We start from the raw sequence: 22,542 nt of genomic DNA on the forward strand, positions 1-22,542 counted from the left end.
CGAAATAACTACGATCAAAAATCACCCACTGTGCTTTATACAACTTTGCACGCGCTTAAAATTAAAAAAGCTTAGTTTACCAGCAAACAATTTCCCTGTAGGCTGCGATCACGCTAAATACCATTGAATTTCGCTTTTATTCTGATGCAGTGGGGGTGTAATCTTTGAAAGTGTTTTTTCACTTCAATTTATCCGGAATCACTCCACAAAAACTAAACAATCGAGTCGCACGTTTTTGATCGAGGTCTAGGGACCGAGGTTTTTCTAAGTATGATTTCCACTCTGTTGCGAAGTCTTTGTCTAATTTAAATTTCATTCAAACAAATCGCCATCAAACAAAGCCAGGAATTTAGAGTTAAATTGCAGTATTGTCGAGCAATTTTTGTTTGTCCTAGAAAGTCTTGCCCACGTGGAACATAGAAGCAAAGCAATGAAAGATTTAAGAAAAGAAGAAAAATCACTAGGAAATCATTCAGAATATCATTTTAAACTGCAAACAAAGAAGTTCCACAGAACATAGGAAATCAGACGTCTTTTTATTGTTCGAGTCTAGTCCAAGTGAACAAGACTAATTGGGCCGAAAGCTTAACACTCTTTAGGAAAAGGTTTAATAAAACGGCGACTCGATTAGATAAACGCGCATCAATCTGCACGCGCCTTTGAAATGAAAATCGAATTTGGCACACGGTAAGTTCATTTTCATCCAATTAAAATCTCTTATGAAAGTGCGTATTTAGCAGAACTAAGAAAAAACAAGTTTAGTACAATTATAAGTGCGGCCACAAACACCTGGTGGGGTGAAGAGGTCGCGCGTGGGTTGGCGCGTGGCATGGGTTCTCAACAAGATGCTCTTTATAGTTGATTGACAGGTGAATTTCAGGAACCCCATTGAATTTCCAATAGCTAATTAAACATTTCAGTCAGATTCGCACATTGGGACAAAGCGCATTTTTTCTGGTCGCGTGTCCGCCTCATTTCAGTCGATACTTTATCAAAGGAAAAAGAATACGATATATTTTTAATTGCGGGAAGCAATGCAGTTTTAATGAGGCTCTGTTGGGCGCGAACAAGCAAATACGTTTTTTTTTAGTTACCAAAATACTGATATCATCCTGAAAGGTACATTGTTCTGCGATTGGCCCTATCACAAAAGTACTGACAGTGTTTAATAACGTGCGTGAATTTGGACGAGTTTTGAATCACAGAAAAGATATTTTAAATTTAGAAAAAGCAAACAAAAGCATTTTTAAGGCAGCTGATGTATGTGTGTTATAACAAGCAAAATTAATCTTATTACGAGCGATTATTTACGGCAAATCACCGCGAAGTGCGCCTAAATTAAAAGATAACATTTAAATAACAACCTTTTTCGCGAACTTCGTAACTAGGTACGAAATCGTTGGAATTAAGTCGTCTGTGAAATTTAAAGAGCTGTTTTCGGTCGTGCAACAAAAGATCACCAACGACACCTTTCAAGTATAAAGAAAGAATCAGAAAAATTGTCTTCAGTTGAGTCGAACTACATGTTTTCAATGGGACCACAGAATAAAAACACTTTGGAGGGTAAATATTTACATAGATTAATTTCTCGACGTGTAGGGTAATAGAGTAATTAGATTGCGTTTGACAAAGGCCCGTGTAAACATCCAACCTAGCCACGCGGATTTTCCCGCGAATAGTGGACTTGTTTAATAAAGTACAACCTTGAAACTTTCCCCAGTGATCAATGTCAACTCTTCACATCACACAGACAGTCAAAGGAACTTTGATCAGACACAGTGCTACTGTTTTGATCATAAAAACATAACTTTAGTGCTAGATACTGATATTTAAAAAATTAGTATACCTGGCAGCGATGCTTCGTTCGTTTCTTAATTTCAGCGAGCTAATTAACTTATCTTATCAATCCAGCTTAATTGCCAGTATTTGGAAGTCGTTTTTCAGAGGCCGCGTGTGCGCGCATTGTTCGTGGCACGTGCATCGTGATAGCAGATGAAGTGAATTTTGGATGTTGTAAATTGTTTCAAGTAGCTATTTCATTTAGCATAGGAGCCCCTTAATTTCAAATGTGGGAGTTGATTCATCAATGCCAATTAAATTGATTATATGCTCTTGGAAGGACTTCGACTTTTACCGACTTAACAGGTATCGTTCTCCGAGAATTGGAATAGAAGGGCTTCTTTTTTCTTTTGCAGAATTAAAGTTGTTAAAACTGTATGACCTAATACGAAAAAAGTGCATGACTCGGTAGTCAGGCTGGTTTGTAATATTTCGAAAGTAATTATGAAAATTAAACTCACAATCAGTCAAGCATGGAAATATATATATTTTTATTTCGTTCAATACATAAGATTGGATTTCTTCTGCGCTCACTGGTTATGTACGTGAAAAGCGTGTGAACTGTCTTGAGCTAGCCTCGCTTGACAATTCATAATTCCTGCAAAAAAAGTAAAGAAACAGTCAGTGTAACTATCAGCATTGTGGTTCCATGTTAAAACAATTTCATTTCTCCTCACCACCAGCAAGATTCCTCTTTGTTTAAGACCCTTAAATTTGTTCTTAAGATACAGAGTTTGAACCGCGTATAAGTAACCTACTTCAATGTTTATTTAAACTCATTTTGGCAACACGGCAACCCCGCATACTAATTAAGCGGCAGATCTTTGTATAGGGAAACAAGATGAGGCCAAGGTACTTTTCTAGCATCAAATTTCGGTCAGTGATTCCCGGTAATCTCGTCACGAAACATAACTATACACTCTAACAAAAAAATTTCATTTCAAGTACCGTATCATTGGAATTAAAAAGACTTAGACTTAGACTTAATTTCGTCATTGTCACAGCTCTACCCGAGTGAAGGGCTGTGTAGTGGCGCGTGTTTTTCAATGCCTTGTATCCGTTCATTCTAGTTTTGATCTTATCTTTTGGTACTTTGGCGGCCGTTAGCACAACTTCTCTTGAAACAACATCACAAAACACATTTTTTAGATAACACATGTACTGACACGCACACGAGGTCACATTTTGCGAATGTGGGTTGTGCAAATTTAAAAGTCCTTGCTTTGTTTTCCTTTTAAATTTCTTTCTTTTCCGAATCTGTGAGGGAATTTGATCTAGTTAAGTCATCCATAGCTTTAAAAAAACCCATGTTAGGTGAGTGGGGATAATAAGCGTGGTGAAAGACCACATATTTATACGAACTTTCAAGAACAATTCTTCCACAGCATTATCTGAATTATACCATTAGACACGACACTGAACCAGAACATTGGCCAATGGTTTTGTACGTAAAACACACGAGTATTTTAAATCACAAACGTCTGATAAGGAGATCTTTTCACATTTTTTCAGTTCGGTTGCAATCGTTCAAAGCTGTAGGCCATTGTAGACAAATTCATTTGCTGCAAGTTTTTCTTCAAGTATAACGAAACTTCCACAAAATGATACTTATATATTTAAGTCAAAGCAATTGCTAACAGTAATTTAGGATGTTGTCGTAAACTTACCTGCTAACAACTCTGTGTGAGGGAAGGGCTAAATTCTAAGTGCAATTGTGAAAATCACAATGTGTACAGAATTTCGATTCATAATCTTAAGGAATATTGCTTCTGCGGTTAGAGTGAGAAAAAGCGTTTTAATTTGGTATATTATTTATTTATTAAAATGTTCTAGGTCGCGTGCTGAGGTTCTGTTCAAAATTATACCTCGAACAAGATCAGACGGAAAATGAATTCGAAGTACGAGAGATAAAAACATGATTCTGAAGGATAGAATTGCAAGTTGTTCTTTGCCAAACTCATAGACGAATTTCTCGAAGTTCCTGGGAACGAAAGGAACTCAAGGCTTTCGATTTAGTTTAAAGATCTTATCAATTATTCAATTCTTAAAACCACATGGGTTTTTGTGGGCACTCGACAAACTTTCAGAAATCGTGCGCTAAGAGAATATTTTAATAATGGTAAAATTATTGTCACATTGAGTAAAACGTAAAATATAATTTAATTTCTTAAAATTCTGGATATGAAAATTTGACGTGAAACTAGGAAAATTAACTATTTGTATTTTTTGCTAAATATCACATGTGAATGAAAGAAATGCTGAAACCATTTTTCACAGAGGGGCGTTTTTGAAAGATTCCAGAAGCAGTTATCCTGATTTTGTCGGATGTTCCCTACGATTTTTTTAAATGCGAAACCGAGGTGTGACGAGGAATATAGAAGTGTTTGTCTCTCTAAATAAAAGGTGAAAAGGGATTGTTCACGGGTTGAAAAATAACATTTTAATAAACATTAAGACTTGTCCAGTTGACTAAACACCACTACAAATTTAAACCTGTTATTTTGACGAAAGGAAGAACTAGGTACTTTTCGAATGCAATAAAAATTCTTGACTCTAGCAAAGCGCTTGTTATTTTGCAATTGTGTCTTACCATGTGCTTCGAAACTAGTTTCATAAGACTTTTTTTTTATTCAAGAATTACAAGCAAGTTATCGATCTTGCAGTGATCGATATCTTTTCCCTTTTTTGAACAAGAAATTGTTATTGAGTAAAACAAGAGTGTTGGATAAAAATCCCTGAGCTGAAAGCAATAAATTTATCATTTCACAATTTTTCTTAGCTTAATGTAATAGCGATTTCGAGTCCAACTTGGCATGAATTGAAAGAAGCAAATTTGTTGCCCCGTTAAAAAACAGTTGGCTAAGTGAGATGCAATTTCCAGCCCATTTCTAAGACATGTTTTTGTCTAAAAAAAGGGAGGCGTTTTATACGAAACCCTTAATTATCCTGGCATAGAACATTTTTAATTTCGATGAAATGGAAAGAACATTTTTCAGTTCTTCCATTTAATAATTGAAACTTTTAAGAGAAATGCTATACTTATATTCATCAATTTCGCTCTACTGTGAATTCCAGTGGAGGAAAAAGAAAATAAATATAATTGAAAAATACATCACACCAAAATAATTATCGAGGATTTGTGAATACATCCAGCGCGCGCGCGACACATGGATCAAGATAAAAGAGTGCATCCAAACCTCGTGTACCAAAAGACGCTCTATTGTTCTCAGACCTCGAAAGAAAGAAGACGATTTGAAAATGGTTTAGAAATCCATACTATATTTAGAATCCCTTTTTTGTTTTTTTCATGAACCGGTGCCAAGAGTTTGTATTGTTTTTCAGCTTTTGACATTGAACCAGGCAGTTATTAGCTTTCGAACGGTTTTCATAGTGCTTAAAAATTTTCTTTCGCACCGAAAAAGGTGAATAGAGTGGCCGATTGTTTGATAGTAAACAAGGGAAGTTTTTTTAATTTCATCAATTGTTTGTACAATGATAGCGTTCACACTTTCCCTAAAAGACCTTTTAAGTTCAATTTTTTATGTAACACGGGTGACTCGAGCGCAACTGGAAATTTTGTACTGAAAAAACACACTTGACACTTTCTAGGGATAACAAAAAAACTCACTTGTCGGTGGAAATAAAGGAACAGTACTTTTCAATCAAATGAAAGCACCTATTGACCATCAGGAATGTTATTTAACAACAAGCTGTTGTCTTTAGTCAAGAAATAAGAACTGGGAGGAACATCACGGTTGTTTTTCCTTTGATCCTGCAAACTTATTGCGTTGTGAAACATGCCGTGTAAATTCAGCTTTGTAGTACAACGGCTGTCCCGCAGATATGCCTTGTTAAAATTTCTCAAAAAAACGTGTTCTGTCTTTGAAAAACGCTGTTTATTCACAGTCTTCTAATATACTTGCCTAAAGAAATATCCTTTTTATTCTTGGATAGCTCTGAAAACATGTTGAAATAAAGGTAGCTACTCAAACTTAGCCGCATTTTAAATCATAGCAGATGTGAAATATGTTTTTCTTCCATTTCTCTCCTCTTTGCGGTAGAAGATAAATGCTCTATTTCCCGTTCGATCGAGTCAGTTTTCAGTTTTCTTAAACACCCAGTGAAAAGAATGGCTTTGAAGTTTTTTTTAACTCCTCCAGAAACATTTCACTCTTGTGGCGAAGTTTCGTGAGCTCTTAAGTAACTCCTGTTTTTTGTCTACGCAACTAAAAACTCCTTTCGAAAACAAAGCTATGATAGTTTTAGTAAGTTCTCCTCTTAAAGATTTCTTAAAAGAACCATTCTGCTTTTAAACTTTCGAGTTTTTCGTCTTAATTCTAAAAAGACAATTTAGCCGTATTCTGAAGAGTACTTTTCAGATAGTGATTGCTTTAAACCGATCGTCAAATACGAATTCTCTAATGGAACGTTTTCGAATATAATACATAAATCTATTTGTGATATAGACGGCATGAAAAGTTGGTTTTATCCTCTCAGTCCTGGCCTTTTACCAAGTTATCATATTTGCGATATTTCACTTCATAGGTGGTGTGTATTTCGTAGGATTATTCTTGCCATAGCGCGCCGAACGCCGTTTTTTTTTTTTACTTTTCGATAGATCTCATTGAAATACTATTAAAAATTATACGAATAGCTTGTCTTGTTCGTTAACATAGCAGAGGATGGGAGGCAATATGGAACACCATTTGGTGGACGATAAACCAGCTAGTGTCTTTACATGGATGTAGTCGATAGAATATACCTATCTGTGTACCACCTGTCCTGGTGAAAATTGCGTTAGGACCGGTTCCAATGAAAAACCATCATGAAAAACTCAGCGTTTATCGTAATACTACTTTATAAAGCGTTATATTTCTTAAAGTGTTTGCCCAAAAGCGATAATTTTAAGGCTTCTCACCGGAAAAATATAAATGAAGAAGAAAACGAAAACTCCAGGAAGAAAGATCTCCCAAGATTTTTCCCAAGAGTTGTTTTCCACATAACTCGCTGAAAAATACTTAATTTTTTAAATTGCGCATTATTTAAAACACGCTGAAATGAGGTTTATCCAGAATTTGATTTCGAAACCCGACCAAAATAAAATTGAAAAACATATGGATTATAGGAGGTTTTTTTGATTCAAATTTACCTGATGTTTCCGACTTAGCAAGTTTTTACTTCCCCATCGTTGAAAATGCAAAGATGAAAGCATTCCCATTTCTTTAATAGTTTTCGCGTTATTTTTCAGGGAAGATTTTTTTCCGCATAATCACTAATGAATAAAATGTTAGGTTTTTTGTGAACTTATTTAAAAAGCTTCCTCAGAGTATCTCTTTGATATAAAAATATATTCAGAGTGCATAGTTACCTGCTCTTTGAGAAAATCGCATTCTGCATGGTTCGTTCAAGTTCTTGATCAATTCTGAATGTTGGAGACCCATTTCTAAATGAAATAAATAATTGCAGGAGACAAAGTCCAGCTTTTAGATTTTTTTTTTAAGTCCCCAGGCATTTCGGTATATCGATTTTTACTAATTCGCGGACAGGAGAAGCGTTTTCTATATTTTTACTCATGAATAATTTAGTCAAACTAAAATTACTTTCTGCTTCGTTACGAGTTTCTTTCAATAAAATAGTGAAACATTTTAATCGATCTTTCCTTAATTGCGGCTGTTTAGAATCCGTCAGAAGATACCGAAAAATTGGTCTGGATAGGTACAAATCTAATTTGTGGTATTTGTAGGGAGGAAAACGTCGTAGATGCATATTTACCCATTTTTTTTTATTGTTAAAAATTTTGTCAGGCGGCTGAAAAAAAATTGACACAAAAAATATGATAATTTTCCCAGAGTTACATTTTAGCTTGACTTAAAATTAGGAAAGCTTTCAATTAGGTAATTTCTACTGAAAAAAGAGGAAAAAAATTAACCTTAGAGAGCAACATCACTTATCCGACCATGTTTGTAAAATATATAATTTCACATGCGACTGCCGCGCTTCAGTATTTACGCATGTGCAGTACAACTTAGTGGTCCAAATTCAATATTTCGTAAAGTGGACTATTTTCGGTGGGGAACGGAAAATTTATACATTGCTTATTTTCACGTGGATTGCCGCGGGATAAACGTGTAAGTTTAATTTAAATCTAATATAGAAGCTGAAATGTCAAACTCCTTTTTTTGCCTAGGATTTCTTTCTCGGTTGGAATATGTCTTTCTAAAAGAAAATGATTCTTTTCTCTTGGTCTTTCATAGTGCCCAGAGTTTGAAGAAAAATTTTTTGTATTCTAGGATTGGTTTTCAAGTGGCATAACAGTCGTCAGTGCTTATCCCATTCTCTGTGGCTAGCGTAAAATTCTTAGGGTCAAGAAACATTATTTACTTATACTGGAGGGGTGAGGGCTGGACGAAAAAACTTTCAGCTTGACGAGCCTGCACGTTATGAGCGAAAGCAAAGTATTTTCCTGCCTAGCCCAGCCTTACTCAAGCCTACTCAGTCATTGAATCTTTTATCATATAAAAACAGTTGTTTCTCTCTCTCTTTCTGACCTTACCCGCGCGAACGTCGCAACGGCCTCCATACATGGTATGGATTTTTTTTCAATACCCGTTTCACAATGAAACCGTGCGCGGGGCCGCACGGGTCATGTGACAACACTGCATACTCTTACTGATACTGCGTACTCTTGCTGATACTGCCTCTTTTTCTTGAAAATTTCTGACAGTAACCTGTCCTGAAAATTTAACCTTTCATTGGTTGCCGTGTTTGCATTGAAGATCGTGATGTTCATGGTTTGAAATTCATACGGTGTAGATATTAGGAAAAGAATAAAGAGCGGGCTGTTTTTGGAGTTTAGACCCGCTCCATTCAGGGGCGTTGGTAAGATTGTAGGGGGGGGGGGAGGAATCGTTCTGTGTACGCGCTTTCTCTCGACCTGAACCATAAGATTTGTATACTTTTGGATTAAAACAAAAAATTATTCCACCGAAGGGATTTAGGATATTACAGGATTTACCCCTTCCCCCATCCTGGATTTATCTTTGCTGCTATTTCCAAGGTTTAGATCGCAAAACATTGTACCAGGCTTGGGGTATTAATAAGGCTAACCGTTAGCCTTAAAAAGGCAAAACAAATAGAAACTTTTAAAGTAAATAGGTGTACTGCCAACGAGGGGGATTATTAAAATTCTACGACAGAATCCCCCTTATTTCCCACAGGGGATGAATCATGAGCCAACCCTTAGTTGACACGCTTATCCTCACTTCAAACGGGCCCTTAGCTGACCTTAGCTGTTCGTGTCGAAAGGGTGTGGTCGGGAATCACAAAATAATTAGGGACGGACCATTATTTTTCTTAAGGGGGGTATGAGACATTTTCTTCTGCAAACATTTTTTTAAACATATACGTCTCTGCAAGCATTTTTTTCCCAACGTCATCTTTGTGCAAACAATTTTTTCCATTTTTTTCCTGAGTTCTTTTTATTTGTGCTAAATATTACAATTGCCTTATTGAACTATGAAATATGTATTAAGTAACAATGATAAATATAGCCAAGATTGAAGAATATTATTTTTTTGAGAAAAATACCTGATATAACCATGAAGTTTTGTAGTAGGACGAAATGTTGACAAGTAACATTGAGATTAAACTGCCACAATAAATTCTCATTTTTCAAGAAACATTCTGCTATTTTCAGATTTGTTATTTGCTAAATACAGAGTGACCACTTTTTAGTGACCAAATTGTGATAATTTTTAAACTAATGCTTGAATTTGTTACTTTATTTTTTATTTCAGTTTGGTAATAATGTTTTTTAATAACTTACCTGACTTCTCTGCAAAAAAATATTTTTTTTACCTTATCACATTTGCAAACAATTTATTATGTCTTTTCAGATCCTGCACACAGTTTTTTTTCAATATTTCTCACATCCCCCTCTAGAAAAATAATGGTCCGTCCCTTAGGCGAGGTCGGAAAAAGAAAGACAAAAGAGGATTAGTCAGGATTGCAAGTTAGAAACTCGAGATATTCTGGCTAAATGTTACAAGATTTTATAAGATGCCTAATCAAATCCTTAAATTAAATTCTTCCAAGGTAAATCTTGACATGATGAGTAACTTGTACCAAAGGAAACAGAAATCATAATAAAACCCGCTAGGAATGGAATTTTGGGCATCCATGATATTAGCAATGATTCAGTTTTCTTTATGACAACCGGCCAAACAGCTTTTCGCCTTAATAGCAGGAAAAGGCTCTAGGCCACCTCCGTTTGCTAATTCCTGGAACATTTTTGCGTAACTGCCGCGCTTTTTAGGAGAGACCCTGGGAATGAGTTTGCGCTGTCAGTTAAAATGACGGCTGTTACGCGGTTGTTTGAAGCAAGAGATTTAATGTGGTGTAATGTAACTTAACTATCACCGCCCATAAGCGCAGGTTTTATCATCGACTTGCAACAGAGATTAAACCACCGGAGTGCAGATTGTGGGCTGTTCTGATGACTCAAGATGGTAACAGCTGTTTTACAGAAAAGTAGAGCTGCTTTAGATTCCTGCAGGTGTGTCTAATTTGCTTTCCTTTCAGGCGGAAAGTGAAGTGAATGGCGTCGGAGAACACGGTTTGTCCTGGCCGGTGAAAGTTCTTGATGCAAGCAAGGACGGCGAAATCGTAAAATTCACCATACAAACCAACATTGTAAGTCCACTTCGCTTATCTCTGATTTTATTGAAATCTACCCTTGTTATCCTCGGAGAATGGTACTGCGACCTTAATCCATCCGCATTTCCTTGAAATAGTTCGCAGACTTGCAAGACGATTCTGAAAAATGAGATAGCTTTAGAATTTCGCTTTGCCATAACCTATCCAAGTTTCATGAAGTTTGGGAGAGTGACGAATCCAGCCGAACATTTACCTTTCTCTTCTCTGCTGCAGCTAGAAGATTGTTGTAATACTGAAATTTCTGTGATCATCCATATTCATTATCGTCCATTACGAACCGACCGTTTCGGTTTGTTGCTTTTGTTACTTTTCAGCTGGCTAATAAACCTCGTGATATCCTCGAGAGAGGTCATGTCAGTCTTTTTAAAGGTCTTTATTTTGAGGCCAGCTAATAGTGTAGATTTTTTTAAAGCAATCCGGGGTTGGGTTATCAAAAATTGCCGGTTTGCCAAGTTAAACATTAAGATTGTAAAGAGAAGATATGTTTTGATCCCATCCGAGAATTAAGGCGAAGGGCAAAGAAGGGGGCGTGGTTTTGTTCTCTTCTTAATTCATGATAGTGGTATGCTGTCTGCATCTTCAAATCCTGATGGTATTGCAAGTCACAACCTGCAATTTCTAAGATGCTTTTTAAATACCTTTACCCTATAGCTCTTCAATTTGCAGTTCTATTGCTAAATTATCCGGCAATGGCAGAGAGTTTGAATACAAGAGTTTTTCTAAAGAAAAAAATCAGACAATTTTTTTTTAACATTGAGGTACAAAATTTTTCTTGATGCATTATTGCAGGGATTATAGTTAGGATTGAGTGAGAATAATAATTTTTTTACAATGTTCCAATTTTCTCTCTATTCACTCCCTTCGTACTTTATACAATTCTATGATCCTTCCATATTTGTATTATTGCAATTTAGCTTGGGCTGGTACTTATAAGTCAAACCTTCAAAGAATTGTAACCTTACAGAAACGTGCGTTAAGAATAGTAAGCAATTCTACATACATTGCCCATACTGGCCCTATTTTTAAGGAACTTAAACTCTTAAAATTTCATGATATCCATTCGTTTCAATTAGGTACTTTTATGTTTTCATTCGAGAACTCTACACTCCCTTCCAAATTCAATAACTTTTTTTTACTGAATAGTCAAATCCACAATTATAATACTAGGAATGCTCAGTCCTTCCGCTTGCCACTGTGCAGAACGAACACCAGGAAGTTTTCAATTTACTTTCAAGGTCCAAACTTTTATAATTCGCTAAATTCTGACATAACTAGTTCTCCCTCCTCTGCTTCTTTTTAAAGAAAGCTTAAGGAATTTCTTCTCTCTAGGTATTAACTTCTGTAAGGCAGTAATTCTTAACTAACTTACTTAATATGAGTGTGCGTGTGTGTGTGTGTACGTGTGCGCGGTCAAAGTTAATTACCATAAGTCCATATTGTAATTCTAATATAAGATTAGTTATTTTAAGTGAGAAAGCCTGACTTGTTATAAGCCTCGTGGTTTCTTTCAGGTTTTCTCGCCATTTATTTTCTGTCATCAATTTTCTTCATTTTTTTTTTCCATCTGTAAATGTTGTATATGGCAAAATAAATATTGTATTGTATTGTATTGAACTGAAGCAAATGGCGAAGGGTTTTTAAACTCTTCTAGCCATTACAAGATTGTCCAGCACCTAATTTCTCCCAATGGTGTTATTGTTGAGACAAGCATAAGGGCATGGGTAAATAGGAAATGATGGCTAACTGAGAAAGCTCTTGATAAGAAACAAATTCTCCTTAACATTACCATAAGAAACATTAGGAAAAAAGTATGGAGAATGTAGCTATTGATTATAGGGTGTAAAGAGAATCACTTGAAGCAGTTCTATGTATCTGTGCTATTTGCTTCAACAGGTTGATGACAGTGAAGAAGAGAAAGGAGTTGTAGTTCTTCGTCAGTATGAAGACCTAGAGTGGCTCTCTCACTGTTTAATAGCTCACAATAATGTGGATGGAGTTGTTGTAAGTCTGTTCACCCTTTAACTCCCAGATCAAATCTGTAATTCTCTTTACTGTCAACCATACAATTCTTATAATGTAATTTCAGAGAATTTAGTATTGGATCAACCAATTATCCCCAAATTGATATTTTTCTTTTTTTCTCATCTCTTGTCATTTTTTAATTTTATTTGCTTTGTCAACTATTTCTCTATAATTTTCATTTTGCTCTAAAGTACAGCCATGAAAGTGGGCTCCAAAAGACAATATCTTAACCCTTTAACTCCCAGAAGTGATTAAAATAAAACTTCTCCCCACAATATCTATACATTATTCAGTAAACAGGTAATGAGAATATACAAACTTATCAGGTAGAAGCTGCTATCTTGATCTAGCACCAAGTTATCATAACTAATTTACAGGGAAGTGTGTAGCAGCTATAGGGGAGAATTAACAATCAGATCTTGGGAGTTAAAGGGTTAATTGAGATAAATTGCTTTCCTCAGATACCACCTTTACCTCCGAAGCCCATGACCACAGTCAGTGCTGCAGAAGCAAAATCTAAAAAGCAACTTGGTAAGTGGGAAATGAAACACTCCAGAGAATCTCAGAGGTTATTGTGAATTGCATCAATTTGATAAGCAGAGATTCTAGTTCTTTTTTAAATATACTTTGTGATAGCCATTAAAGTCTATTTATTTATTTAAATTATTATTAAATACCATAATTAAAATACAGGATGCTCTGTGCTGAACTTTATTTGTAACATGCTGCACATTCTGAGCTGGACTCTGCATAATTTAGTTTAAATAGTTTCATGTCTTTCGTACTTGCATATTTGTTGTATTGTAAGGAATTAGCCTATTGAAACCTTAGGTTTTTATGATAAATGTTTCCTCTACTCTACAATAATGATATTTTGTCATCTATTGGTACTAATATTCATTTTTCCAGGGAAAGATGCTAAAAACATGGTTGCTGATGAGTTTTCAAGAGACTGTCGCAATGTGGAGAAGTAAGTTTTGAAATGTTAATGAAGGGAATTGTTGAAGGGATGATGGCTGATGAAAGAATTTCTAAATTTATGGACAACGAAACAAAACAGCAGAATATACATAGAATATATAGTTTATAAATAGTATTGGAATTGTAATATAGCATGTTTTATTTTATTTTAGCTTAGTTTCTTGAAGATATTAGCTTTACAGCTACACTGTGTATTTTGAGCATAAATAAAGTATATGCAGGTATATGTATGTATGTACATGTACATTGTTGGTATGAACACTACATGCATCTGTTAGATATCGTTTAAATAAAGCAAGATGTAGGGAAAGAAAAGATTGATTGGGTAGCTTCGTGAATAATAGAGCAATTGAATAAAGAAGGTATGCGAGCAGCTAGCACAGAGATGCAGATTTTGGTTGTAGAGGAATGTTCTGAGAAATGGAATAGTGGAGAAAAAGAGCTGCATTTGTACATGTTGAGACAAAGTCTTTATTGGAGCAAAGAAATTGGGCAAAACCAATGAAAAGAGGAATGGAGGAATAGGAAAAGAGAACAGTTCAGTAATTATATGGATTTCCTGCAGAACAGAGTCTTGAAAAGAAGAACAGTGGGTTGGAAAAGTCATTAATTTTCCATTTAGGTTTTTTCTTTCAGTAAACTGGCTAAGTGAAACTAAAATAATCAAGAAAACAAACCAACAGGAAACAAAAAACAAAACTTAGAGAAACTTTCTGAGAAATTATTCAGTTCTTTAGATGGTTGATTTGCATGTTTACACTGCATAAGCCCATCTGAAGAATTAAAATGGTTGATGTCTTCCAGATTTCTTCAACTTGTTGTTGCCCACCCAGCCTTTTCAAAAGATGAAGATTTGCAAAAGTTTTTGAAAGAGGAAAATGTGAGTTTTTCAAATAATAAGATACGCTTACAGGTGTTTGGCCACAATCCCTGTAAGCGTGGATGACTGTTTCCTCAAAATTTGTAAACTGACATAATATGGCAGAACAACACATGATTTAAACTCCATAGTAGGTGTATTTTCATAAAATCAACAACTATTCATTGTTGGTGGTCATATATGTTTTTAACACAAATCAGTTGACACAACATCCACTGAGCCACTTCTAAGGAGGTATGTAGAAATGGAGTAAAAAATTGAATTGCATTTCACTGTAATAACCTCTTCCACCAGTCAATGTTGTAGAATGGTTAAAACAATTAAAGCAATATGCTACTTGAGAGGAACAGTCGAAAGTTAGGAATTTTATTGGTATGCTATTTCAGAATATTACCATTTCAATGGTAATGTGTGAACAATTTTCTTGCTGGTTTTATATACCTGGGGATTTTTTTTGCAAGAACATGTCTGTTGCAACTTGGGAAAAGAAAGTTTGAGAATCATTATTAAACTCCTTGCTCTGAGTAATTAATCAGCCTGGCTTTTCAACTCAGAGACCAGTGGCTAACTGTTTGTCCATAGCATCTCTCATGCTCACTTACAGTGTAAGATATAAACACTCTTTTTTAAAAATTCTTATATAGCCGCCAGTCCAGAAGCAAAGTGAAAAAAGGCCTTATGACAAGTTTATCACGAGCTGTGGATGATTTCAGGCATCATAGTCACAAGGTACAAAGTGTTCCATGGTTTATTTTATGGTTTTTTGTTTTGTTTTGATCTTTTATCCAAGAAATCTTTATTGGTAAAATTGTGATATCACTGGATTATTGTAAGTTTTAATTACATACAGTGTATGTCTCATTCAGGGAAGTAAAATATTAATAATTGTAGTTTGAACTGTGGTATACACAAACATGGAGTATGCATATTCTCCATACTGTTCTTGAAACATTTCCTAAGATGCCAACATGGAGAATTTTGTCTAACAATCAAGAGCTTCTCCAGTCGCTGATCAGCTCCTTTATTCTCCTGACCTTAATGTTTGATTCAGGGGGATATGGCAAGGAGAAATTAGATGTCAGTCACTCTTAGGGGTTAAACTGCTGAATACTTGGTCCTTCCTTATCAGTGTTAAACTCTTTGCAGGCCTCTCAGCAGCTTGTGTTGCTTTAGGTTTCAATCCTTTCTGCTGGGTGAAGAAATACCCTTGCCAAAGAGCAAATAACGAGGCCCTGCTGACAGATGACCTAACTTTCTTTTGAATTTAACCATTAAGAGAATAACTTGGCCTTCCTAGAAATACAAGTAACCTGAAGTTATTCCTCTTTGTTAGGATCTTGATGAAGAATTTCAGAAGAAAAGAGATTTTGTGGAAGAGTACACACCACTTACCAAGGAGACATATGGGGTCAGTAGTTGTATATTTTTCCAATAGAATCTTACTCCAGGGGTGCATTATGGTTCAGTCATTCTCTTTACTATTTGCCATAGTTTTCATATGATGTTAGTTCAGAGAATTTGGTTTTGGATCAACTAATAATCTGAGCATCACTTGCCTGCTTGGTGTTGTATTGATATGATGAGGAGAAATAATGTTTTGGTGACACACTGGAGTTTAAGGGTTAATAGGGTAAATACTTGCCTCTCACAACATCAGTCTAGGCTTGGATTTTGCACCCTGTGTTACTTGTGGTTAAAGGATAGAGTACATTTACATGTATCTTGTTGGTTTGCTTTGGGGGTCTTTTATGGAGGAAAAAAGACCTGGAATTAAACAATGCCAACTCTGCAGGAAATTGTGGTTGAAAAGACACAATCTCTGAATGTCAATAATAAAATAAACAATTGAAATATGCTTTTGTAAATTGGCTTTGTACCAAACAGCACCCATGATAAGAGCAAGGTTTTAGATGAAAGTGAGATTTGGTTTTAGGTTTTAAGTGAGAGTGAACAATTTCTAGATTAATTCCTACAATAAATAGTTGTTTTTCTATTTGTTTTTTGTAGAACTTCACCAAAATGGTACACAGTCAGCAACGTATGTAGCAATGTTTTATTTGCGGGAATGTGTAATCTGCGTTAAGGTTGTTTAGGCTGAAATAGCCAATGACACCTTAAATCTCATGATTTTAGTGAATGGTCTAGTCAAGTGAATTTTGACAGAAAGTATGGCCAAAACATTGATATCAAAAGAACATCCATGTGAAAACAACATGAGGGTGGCAAAGACATACTTGAAGTATTATTCATTAAGTATTATAATGTATTAGGATGTTGCAAAATGTATGATTGTTTTTGATAATTTATGATAATGTATGATTATGACAATCTCACCATATGGCATATTTATATATATGTAAGTTTGGTAATTTTGAATTTCTTTGTGAATTTCAGGTGTTGCATTAGCAGTGAATGACTTTAGCTCTGGCATCATGACAGCATCGGCTGGTGGATGATAATAGTACCAAGGAATTGAAAGGGTTTGTTGTTCTTTGTCTGAAATTGCTAAATGATATGATTTTGTATTAATTACTTCATATTTATGTCATATCTTTCCATCATGTACTGTGGTGGCAAACTTCCAATGCAAGCAATGATGGACCAGACATAGTTTGGCTGATTTTTTTTGCATGTGAATAACCACTGTTTTACCTCATCTTACATGCTAGCTCTACTCACTGTAACCATCATGAGAACTGGTAATAAGAGGCAATCAAGACCTATCAAGACCTTAGCATGATAGTTATGTCTTCCTCTCTTGTTGAAGTGATCAGCATCTAAATTCTCCTCACCATATCACTGCTGCATAGTACATTAAATCGTGAGAAAAAGGAAATGATAGAAAAAAAAGAAGCTCTTGATTGTTGAACTTCTCCATGTCAGTATAATAGAATTTGTACCAATAACAGTATGTCATTGTTTAACAAAAAGCTAATTTTAAAATGTATCTTTACTGTTACAGGAAATTTGTGACTTTTTCAAGCGCACTAAATGGTGTCCAGGTATGGTAGCTTTTTAGACAGGAACTAGTGTTGCTGGCAGTATTTTCAATTCCAGAGTTAATTTGTTTTGGCTTACTCGTGTGTGTGTGTGTTCTTCTCCTTTCTTTAGGAATCACTGGATGTTATGTCCACTAATGATGACAACACTTAGGTTTTACTTTAGAACTTTATTCCAGATACCTGGATGCTGCCAAGGTATGTGAAATATGTATTGGAAAACTTGGATCTTAGTGACTCTTCAAAGGATACCAACTTTCCTTTTGTGGGCAGGGTTAGTGAAGGGGAAAGGAGGTTACTATTTTCTTTTGGGGTGGGTGGGATGAAGCATTATCACAGCCTGAGAAAAGCTCAGGATCACTGCGCATCTAAAAAGAAAGAGGAGGAAACCAAAAATAACCAAACACCAACAAGAATTCATCAGCCAGACTGTTGACCAATCTATTTCCCATATCCAAATATTTTGTGGGTTGTGTCTTGAATGAGAACACTGGTTCTACCCCCTCTATCTCTATTGCATTCAATTTTTTTCAATTCATTGGTGAGTATTAGAGGCATTTACATGAATGTAGCACAAGAGAGAGGTTATCTGTAGAAAAAACACCCTTTGGAATAATTAACATTTCATTTTCATACTGCTAAGCAAGAGGGATGGAAAAATTGCAAAAAAAGAATTGAATGTTGGAACGTAAAAATTAACTGACTTGGGGAATTTTTTTTAATTAACAATGCATCATTTTATAATTGAATAAGGAAACATCAAGTACATATGATCTGGAATGTGGGACTTCTGGATTGCAATTCCAGTACCCTAACTTTGAAACCCCTTTTTTTAATTGGTTATTTCTTCTTGCTGTCTCAGATGATTATTTTAACTGTTTACTGCTTGTTTTGTCCATCTCTTACCCTGCAGGAGATGCTTTTCCGTCGTACATGTAAACTAGTTGAGTATGAGACGCAACAAAAGCACTGGAAAAAGCAAACCCAAGAACCAAGAAATGGTAAGGTTCTAACAAACATGTACTCTGCACCTCTCTCTGATTTTTTACATGTGATTGAGTGTTTTTTTTTGTTTTTGTTTTTGTTTTTCTCGTGATTCACATGAGGCTGCACTTAGCAATATACTCGAAGTTCAAGTTGAGCTTCTGAATACTTATGGTGAACACCATAATTGAAGAATCCTAAATTGTTTTACACATTTTTTTATTTTCAGCTTCAAAAAGCCAAAGATGATGCAGAGGAAGCATACATTCAATTTCAGAAGCTGCAAAGAAAGAGGTGAATAAATGATATAAAAAAGGCCTTTTGTTTTACTTAATAGACTTTTGGCTTACTGTTTTGCCAGAAAATTTTGCATGCCACCCTTGCCTGGTTGCATTTCTTGGTTTGTTTTACAGGCAGACCACCCTGTTGTTGTTACTTGTTAGACGCATGTCCAACATATATGAATGTTTGTGCCATTTTCATGTTAAAACCTGAATCTCAAAAAATTAGTTTACACCACACAAGTGAATAGTGTTTTTTGTACACACTGATTGGCTAACTTGAAAGTGATGAGCCAGTACCTTTAACCTCTGAGAATCCAAAATGACAAAATCGCTCATCGACAATTTGATTTTCAACCATTTTTCCTTGGTTTACAATGAATCCTTTGTGCCGGCGTAATAAACAGAGGAGAAATGGCAGATGATTTAAATATTTGTCAAGGGCACATAAAAGAAATTGTCATTTCTCTCTAACTGCAGTAGACAATCTGCTTACTTGATTGATTTTAATTTTTGTTCTTTTTTAATTTAAATATAGATGATCCGTTACAATAGGCAAAGGGTATAAAGCCTGCAAGCCAGTCTTATCCAGTACGCTGAATCGCGGTTAAAGAATGGAAGAGATACCTACGCCATTTTGGCCAAACTATTGAATGACATGAAAAAATCTGCTTAATCAATGAGCACAGAGAAAATAGACGGCACCGTAAATTTGGGAGGCCAAAATTTATTTCTAATTTTTCTTTATGAAATTAGATTATGTTGATTTGACACGGATAATACAAAAATAATTTTTTAAACGATGCAAGGTCGTTTTTCGGGCATTGGCTCACTGTCCAGGTGTTCAGCTCGAGTAAAACGGAGCATAGACTGGCGCGGAAAGTGAAACAGCAAGAGAGGCTTGGGTTAGGTGGGATTCATTGAGTGACCTCAACCCAAGCCTCCCTCTCCTCACTTTTTCACTTCTCTGCTCCTTACTATAGTGCTGTTTTACTATCACCCACACCTTTGTTTTACCGACTGAAATGCCTGGAACAGGCTATTCCAGGCACTAATCATAACCATTGCAATTTTCTTCAAATGTGATTGGTGCATTATCTGCTTCATCTTTTTTCACGTCTCATTCTGTACAGCTTTAATGGGACAGCATAATTGGACAGTTTGGCTTTAATTGGATACCTGTAATTGGACAGTTGAAGCAACGAATCATACTAAGTTCATCTCAGCCACAGTTCCACCAATCCACAGAGTTAATCACAATAACCATAGGCAACAACCCACCTTGTCTCAAAAAAAATTAAGAATTTCCAAATGGAGACATATTTTTTTACTGTATACATTGTCTATACCCAGAGATATTTGACCTAACATGTATTTTCTTGTTTTTCCAGAAATAATAACAATTAAGATTAAAGGTAACAGGACTTTTTGTCGTCCACTTCTTTCTGTAATCATACTTCGTGATTGACAAATTGGTCTCTTGCTTTGGCAGTCGTCCAATTTTGTTAATCACGTGTATGATAACAACAGACCGAATAAGACTCCACTCAGTCACCCTATTACCATTGTAGATTGGCTGGAAATGGTGGCAAAAATCCAGCATTACTTGCAATTTAATCAGCAAATATTAGATGACAGAAAAAAATTTTCCAATTTTGTGAAGGCTACCAGCCTTGAACAAGGTCTCACAGAACATTCCATAAACACTTAACTGGTGAATTTTTAACTTTCTGTTTGTCATGCAGATCATTCGTTATACTAAAGAGTGAATGCATTTCTTTACGTCTTCTTATTAAATCAATATTTTTATTAAATCTGAATGAATGTGTTTCAAACATGCAAAGTTTTCTACATACTGCACGGTAACAGACATTATGGAAACAAATTTGCCTTCCAGCCTCTTAAAAGCACCCACCAAAGCAGGATTTCCTTTGTCTAGAAAGCTTTTGAAATTTATATTAGATATCGCGATGGTAAGTTTTTGTTTGAATTGCTTTCATAATTTACCCGTAAAGGCAGAAATTGAACGTTTTCAGTTGACTTAATATGAATATACTTATTCTGCTGAAAACTATGTTTTTCCCGTGTAATTAAATTTTTTCCCAATATAGAATGGACCATATACAATGCTAGTTACGTTTCAGCCCATCTACCAAAGTCATTACTCTGTTTGAGACATACTGATTTCCCCCTCCTTTCCGCCCTGAAAACTATGTGATCCCCTCCTCTCCCTTACAAAAAAAATGACTCTTTCCTCTTTAGTATCGCCGCTAACCCCAAATTAAGCCCGAAACGGAACAAACTTCCTTAATGATCCCCTCCTCCTAACCCTACCCTACCTACAATTTAGCCATCAGCGTTTTTGAAGGACCTGGATTCCTTTTCTAATGAGATCAGGGCGCAACTCTGTCTGCTGCTGCCGTTTTAGTTGGTGAAAGTCAACACGCGAAATGTCATCAGACATGCTTGCGCTCTGCAAGTTGGTTTCACACTTTTTGAGCGTGGTTGCTTCCGAGGCAGTACTTGTCCATTTTGTTGGCTGAAGGTCGACTGTGTTCCCGCGATAGTTCCTGAAGGAGACAGGATCCTCAACGACGGAAGTATAGATCATTTGTACTCAAGATTCGAGAAGGAAAATTCCAATAGCGTTTGTTTACAACGAGAACCAAAGCTCGGTGAAAGACCATTAAGGGTGTTGTTAACTATTCTTTGCACGTAGACTCAAACTGCAAAGCTTCCCTCTATGGAACGAGTTTCTACCTGCTTCATTTTAATCATTTATCAAGCTAAGTCGATTTCGTTTTTCATACAACAAATTAGGAATTTGTCCTTCCTGTCATTTATCAGAACTATGGTTTCTCTTAATTAGACGGAATTAATCCGATTCTTGATTTGCTGAATGGTAAATCTTATCTCGTATGCAGAAACTGTGGTGATTCACCATCGTCGTTAAATACAACATCAGCTCAAATTATAATCGTCTCTATTGCGCTTTTGTTTTCACCTCCGATGTACGTAGATCGAGACATTTTGATTGGAAGAAAACGACTCCGGAGTCTTTTTCGTGCGCGCTCGGCCATCACAATCTACAGCGGCAGTGAAAATATCGAGAGACAAAGGATACCGACTTATCGTCCACAGTTTGTTCCTCTAGGCAATAAAATTAGCCTCGCTGGTAGTGACATTTTGTGTTGAGTAATTTCGTTGTTTCTGTAGCAGGCCAGGACTTGCTAACTTTGAAATTGAAACTAAACATACGCCTGCCTTTGGCCAACATCAAGAATACAGTACTAGTCTTCGATTTTCGAGATTGAAAAACGATCGTGATCTTTCTATCTATTTTAGTCATTGCGTGTGTTTTTGATGTTGGGGAAGTTTTGCGACTGTCGATTGTCTTAGAGAAACAAACAGACAACAGAAACTCTAGAAGAATACACTGTAATATGTTGACCTCTGTCCAAGAGCTTACTCCAATTAAAAATATCCACCAGCACGACTACCGTAAGAAAGCGCCAATTTAGCAATTTGTCTTGATGTTGTCTGTTGTCTGCTTTGTATTATTGATGAATGTGGAATGGGTGTTGCAAGTTAACCCCCTTCCCTTCCTCTACAACCCACTCCCGCCGGATTCGAGAATTTCTTAAAATATTGTTTCTTAAAGGACCGAAGAAGGGAATCAACCACAAATGTGACGTTTGCGGTTGTCTACGCCTTCAAAACCCCGCGATGTCATCTGATTTTATTATTTGTTATGTCACAATACTAACACACTGGTTTTACTTTCGTGTTCCTGTTTTCGAGTTAAGTCTGGTTTGTGCCTGGGCAATTTTTGTTTGTTGTC

The 22,542-nt window shown here is 35.8% G+C and overlaps 1 protein-coding gene and 1 long non-coding RNA gene across 2 annotated transcripts; one reads left to right on the forward strand and one right to left on the reverse strand.

Annotated features, from left to right (window-relative positions):
- Window positions 1-2,307: 2,307 nt before the first annotated feature.
- LOC131795344 (uncharacterized) lies at window positions 2,308-7,350 on the reverse strand. The gene is made up of 2 exons (XR_009341030.2): window positions 7,208-7,350; window positions 2,308-2,437 (listed from the first exon to the last, which is right to left on the reverse strand). It is a non-coding gene; the product is annotated as an uncharacterized lncRNA (long non-coding RNA).
- A 61-nt stretch (window positions 7,351-7,411) lies between these two features.
- LOC131795319 (sorting nexin-32) lies at window positions 7,412-17,477 on the forward strand. Its single transcript, XM_066173930.1, has 11 exons — window positions 7,412-7,554; window positions 7,895-7,967; window positions 10,420-10,530; window positions 12,448-12,555; window positions 13,038-13,107; window positions 13,486-13,546; window positions 14,362-15,166; window positions 15,771-15,845; window positions 16,445-16,475; window positions 16,832-16,917; window positions 17,400-17,477. The coding sequence occupies exons 1-7, from the start codon at window positions 7,412-7,414 to the stop codon at window positions 14,501-14,503; spliced, it is 708 nt and encodes a 235-aa protein (XP_066030027.1). The 3' UTR covers window positions 14,504-15,166; window positions 15,771-15,845; window positions 16,445-16,475; window positions 16,832-16,917; window positions 17,400-17,477.
- The last annotated feature ends 5,065 nt before the right edge of the window (window positions 17,478-22,542 follow it).

The sequence above is a fragment of the Pocillopora verrucosa genome, chromosome 11 (genome assembly GCF_036669915.1).
Source record: "Pocillopora verrucosa isolate sample1 chromosome 11, ASM3666991v2, whole genome shotgun sequence".
In the NCBI taxonomy this organism is placed as follows: Eukaryota; Metazoa; Cnidaria; class Anthozoa; order Scleractinia; family Pocilloporidae; genus Pocillopora; species Pocillopora verrucosa.

Coding starts and splice junctions, on each gene's coding strand:
- LOC131795319 (XM_066173930.1), top strand. CDS start 7,412: ATGAATAATTTAGTCAAACTAAAATTACTTTCTGCTTCGTTACGAGTT. Junction 7,555..7,894: donor CGAAAAATTGGTCTGGATAG/GTACAAATCTAA, acceptor TATTTCGTAAAG/TGGACTATTTTCGGTGGGGA. Junction 7,968..10,419: donor GATTGCCGCGGGATAAACGT/GTAAGTTTAATT, acceptor CTTTCCTTTCAG/GCGGAAAGTGAAGTGAATGG.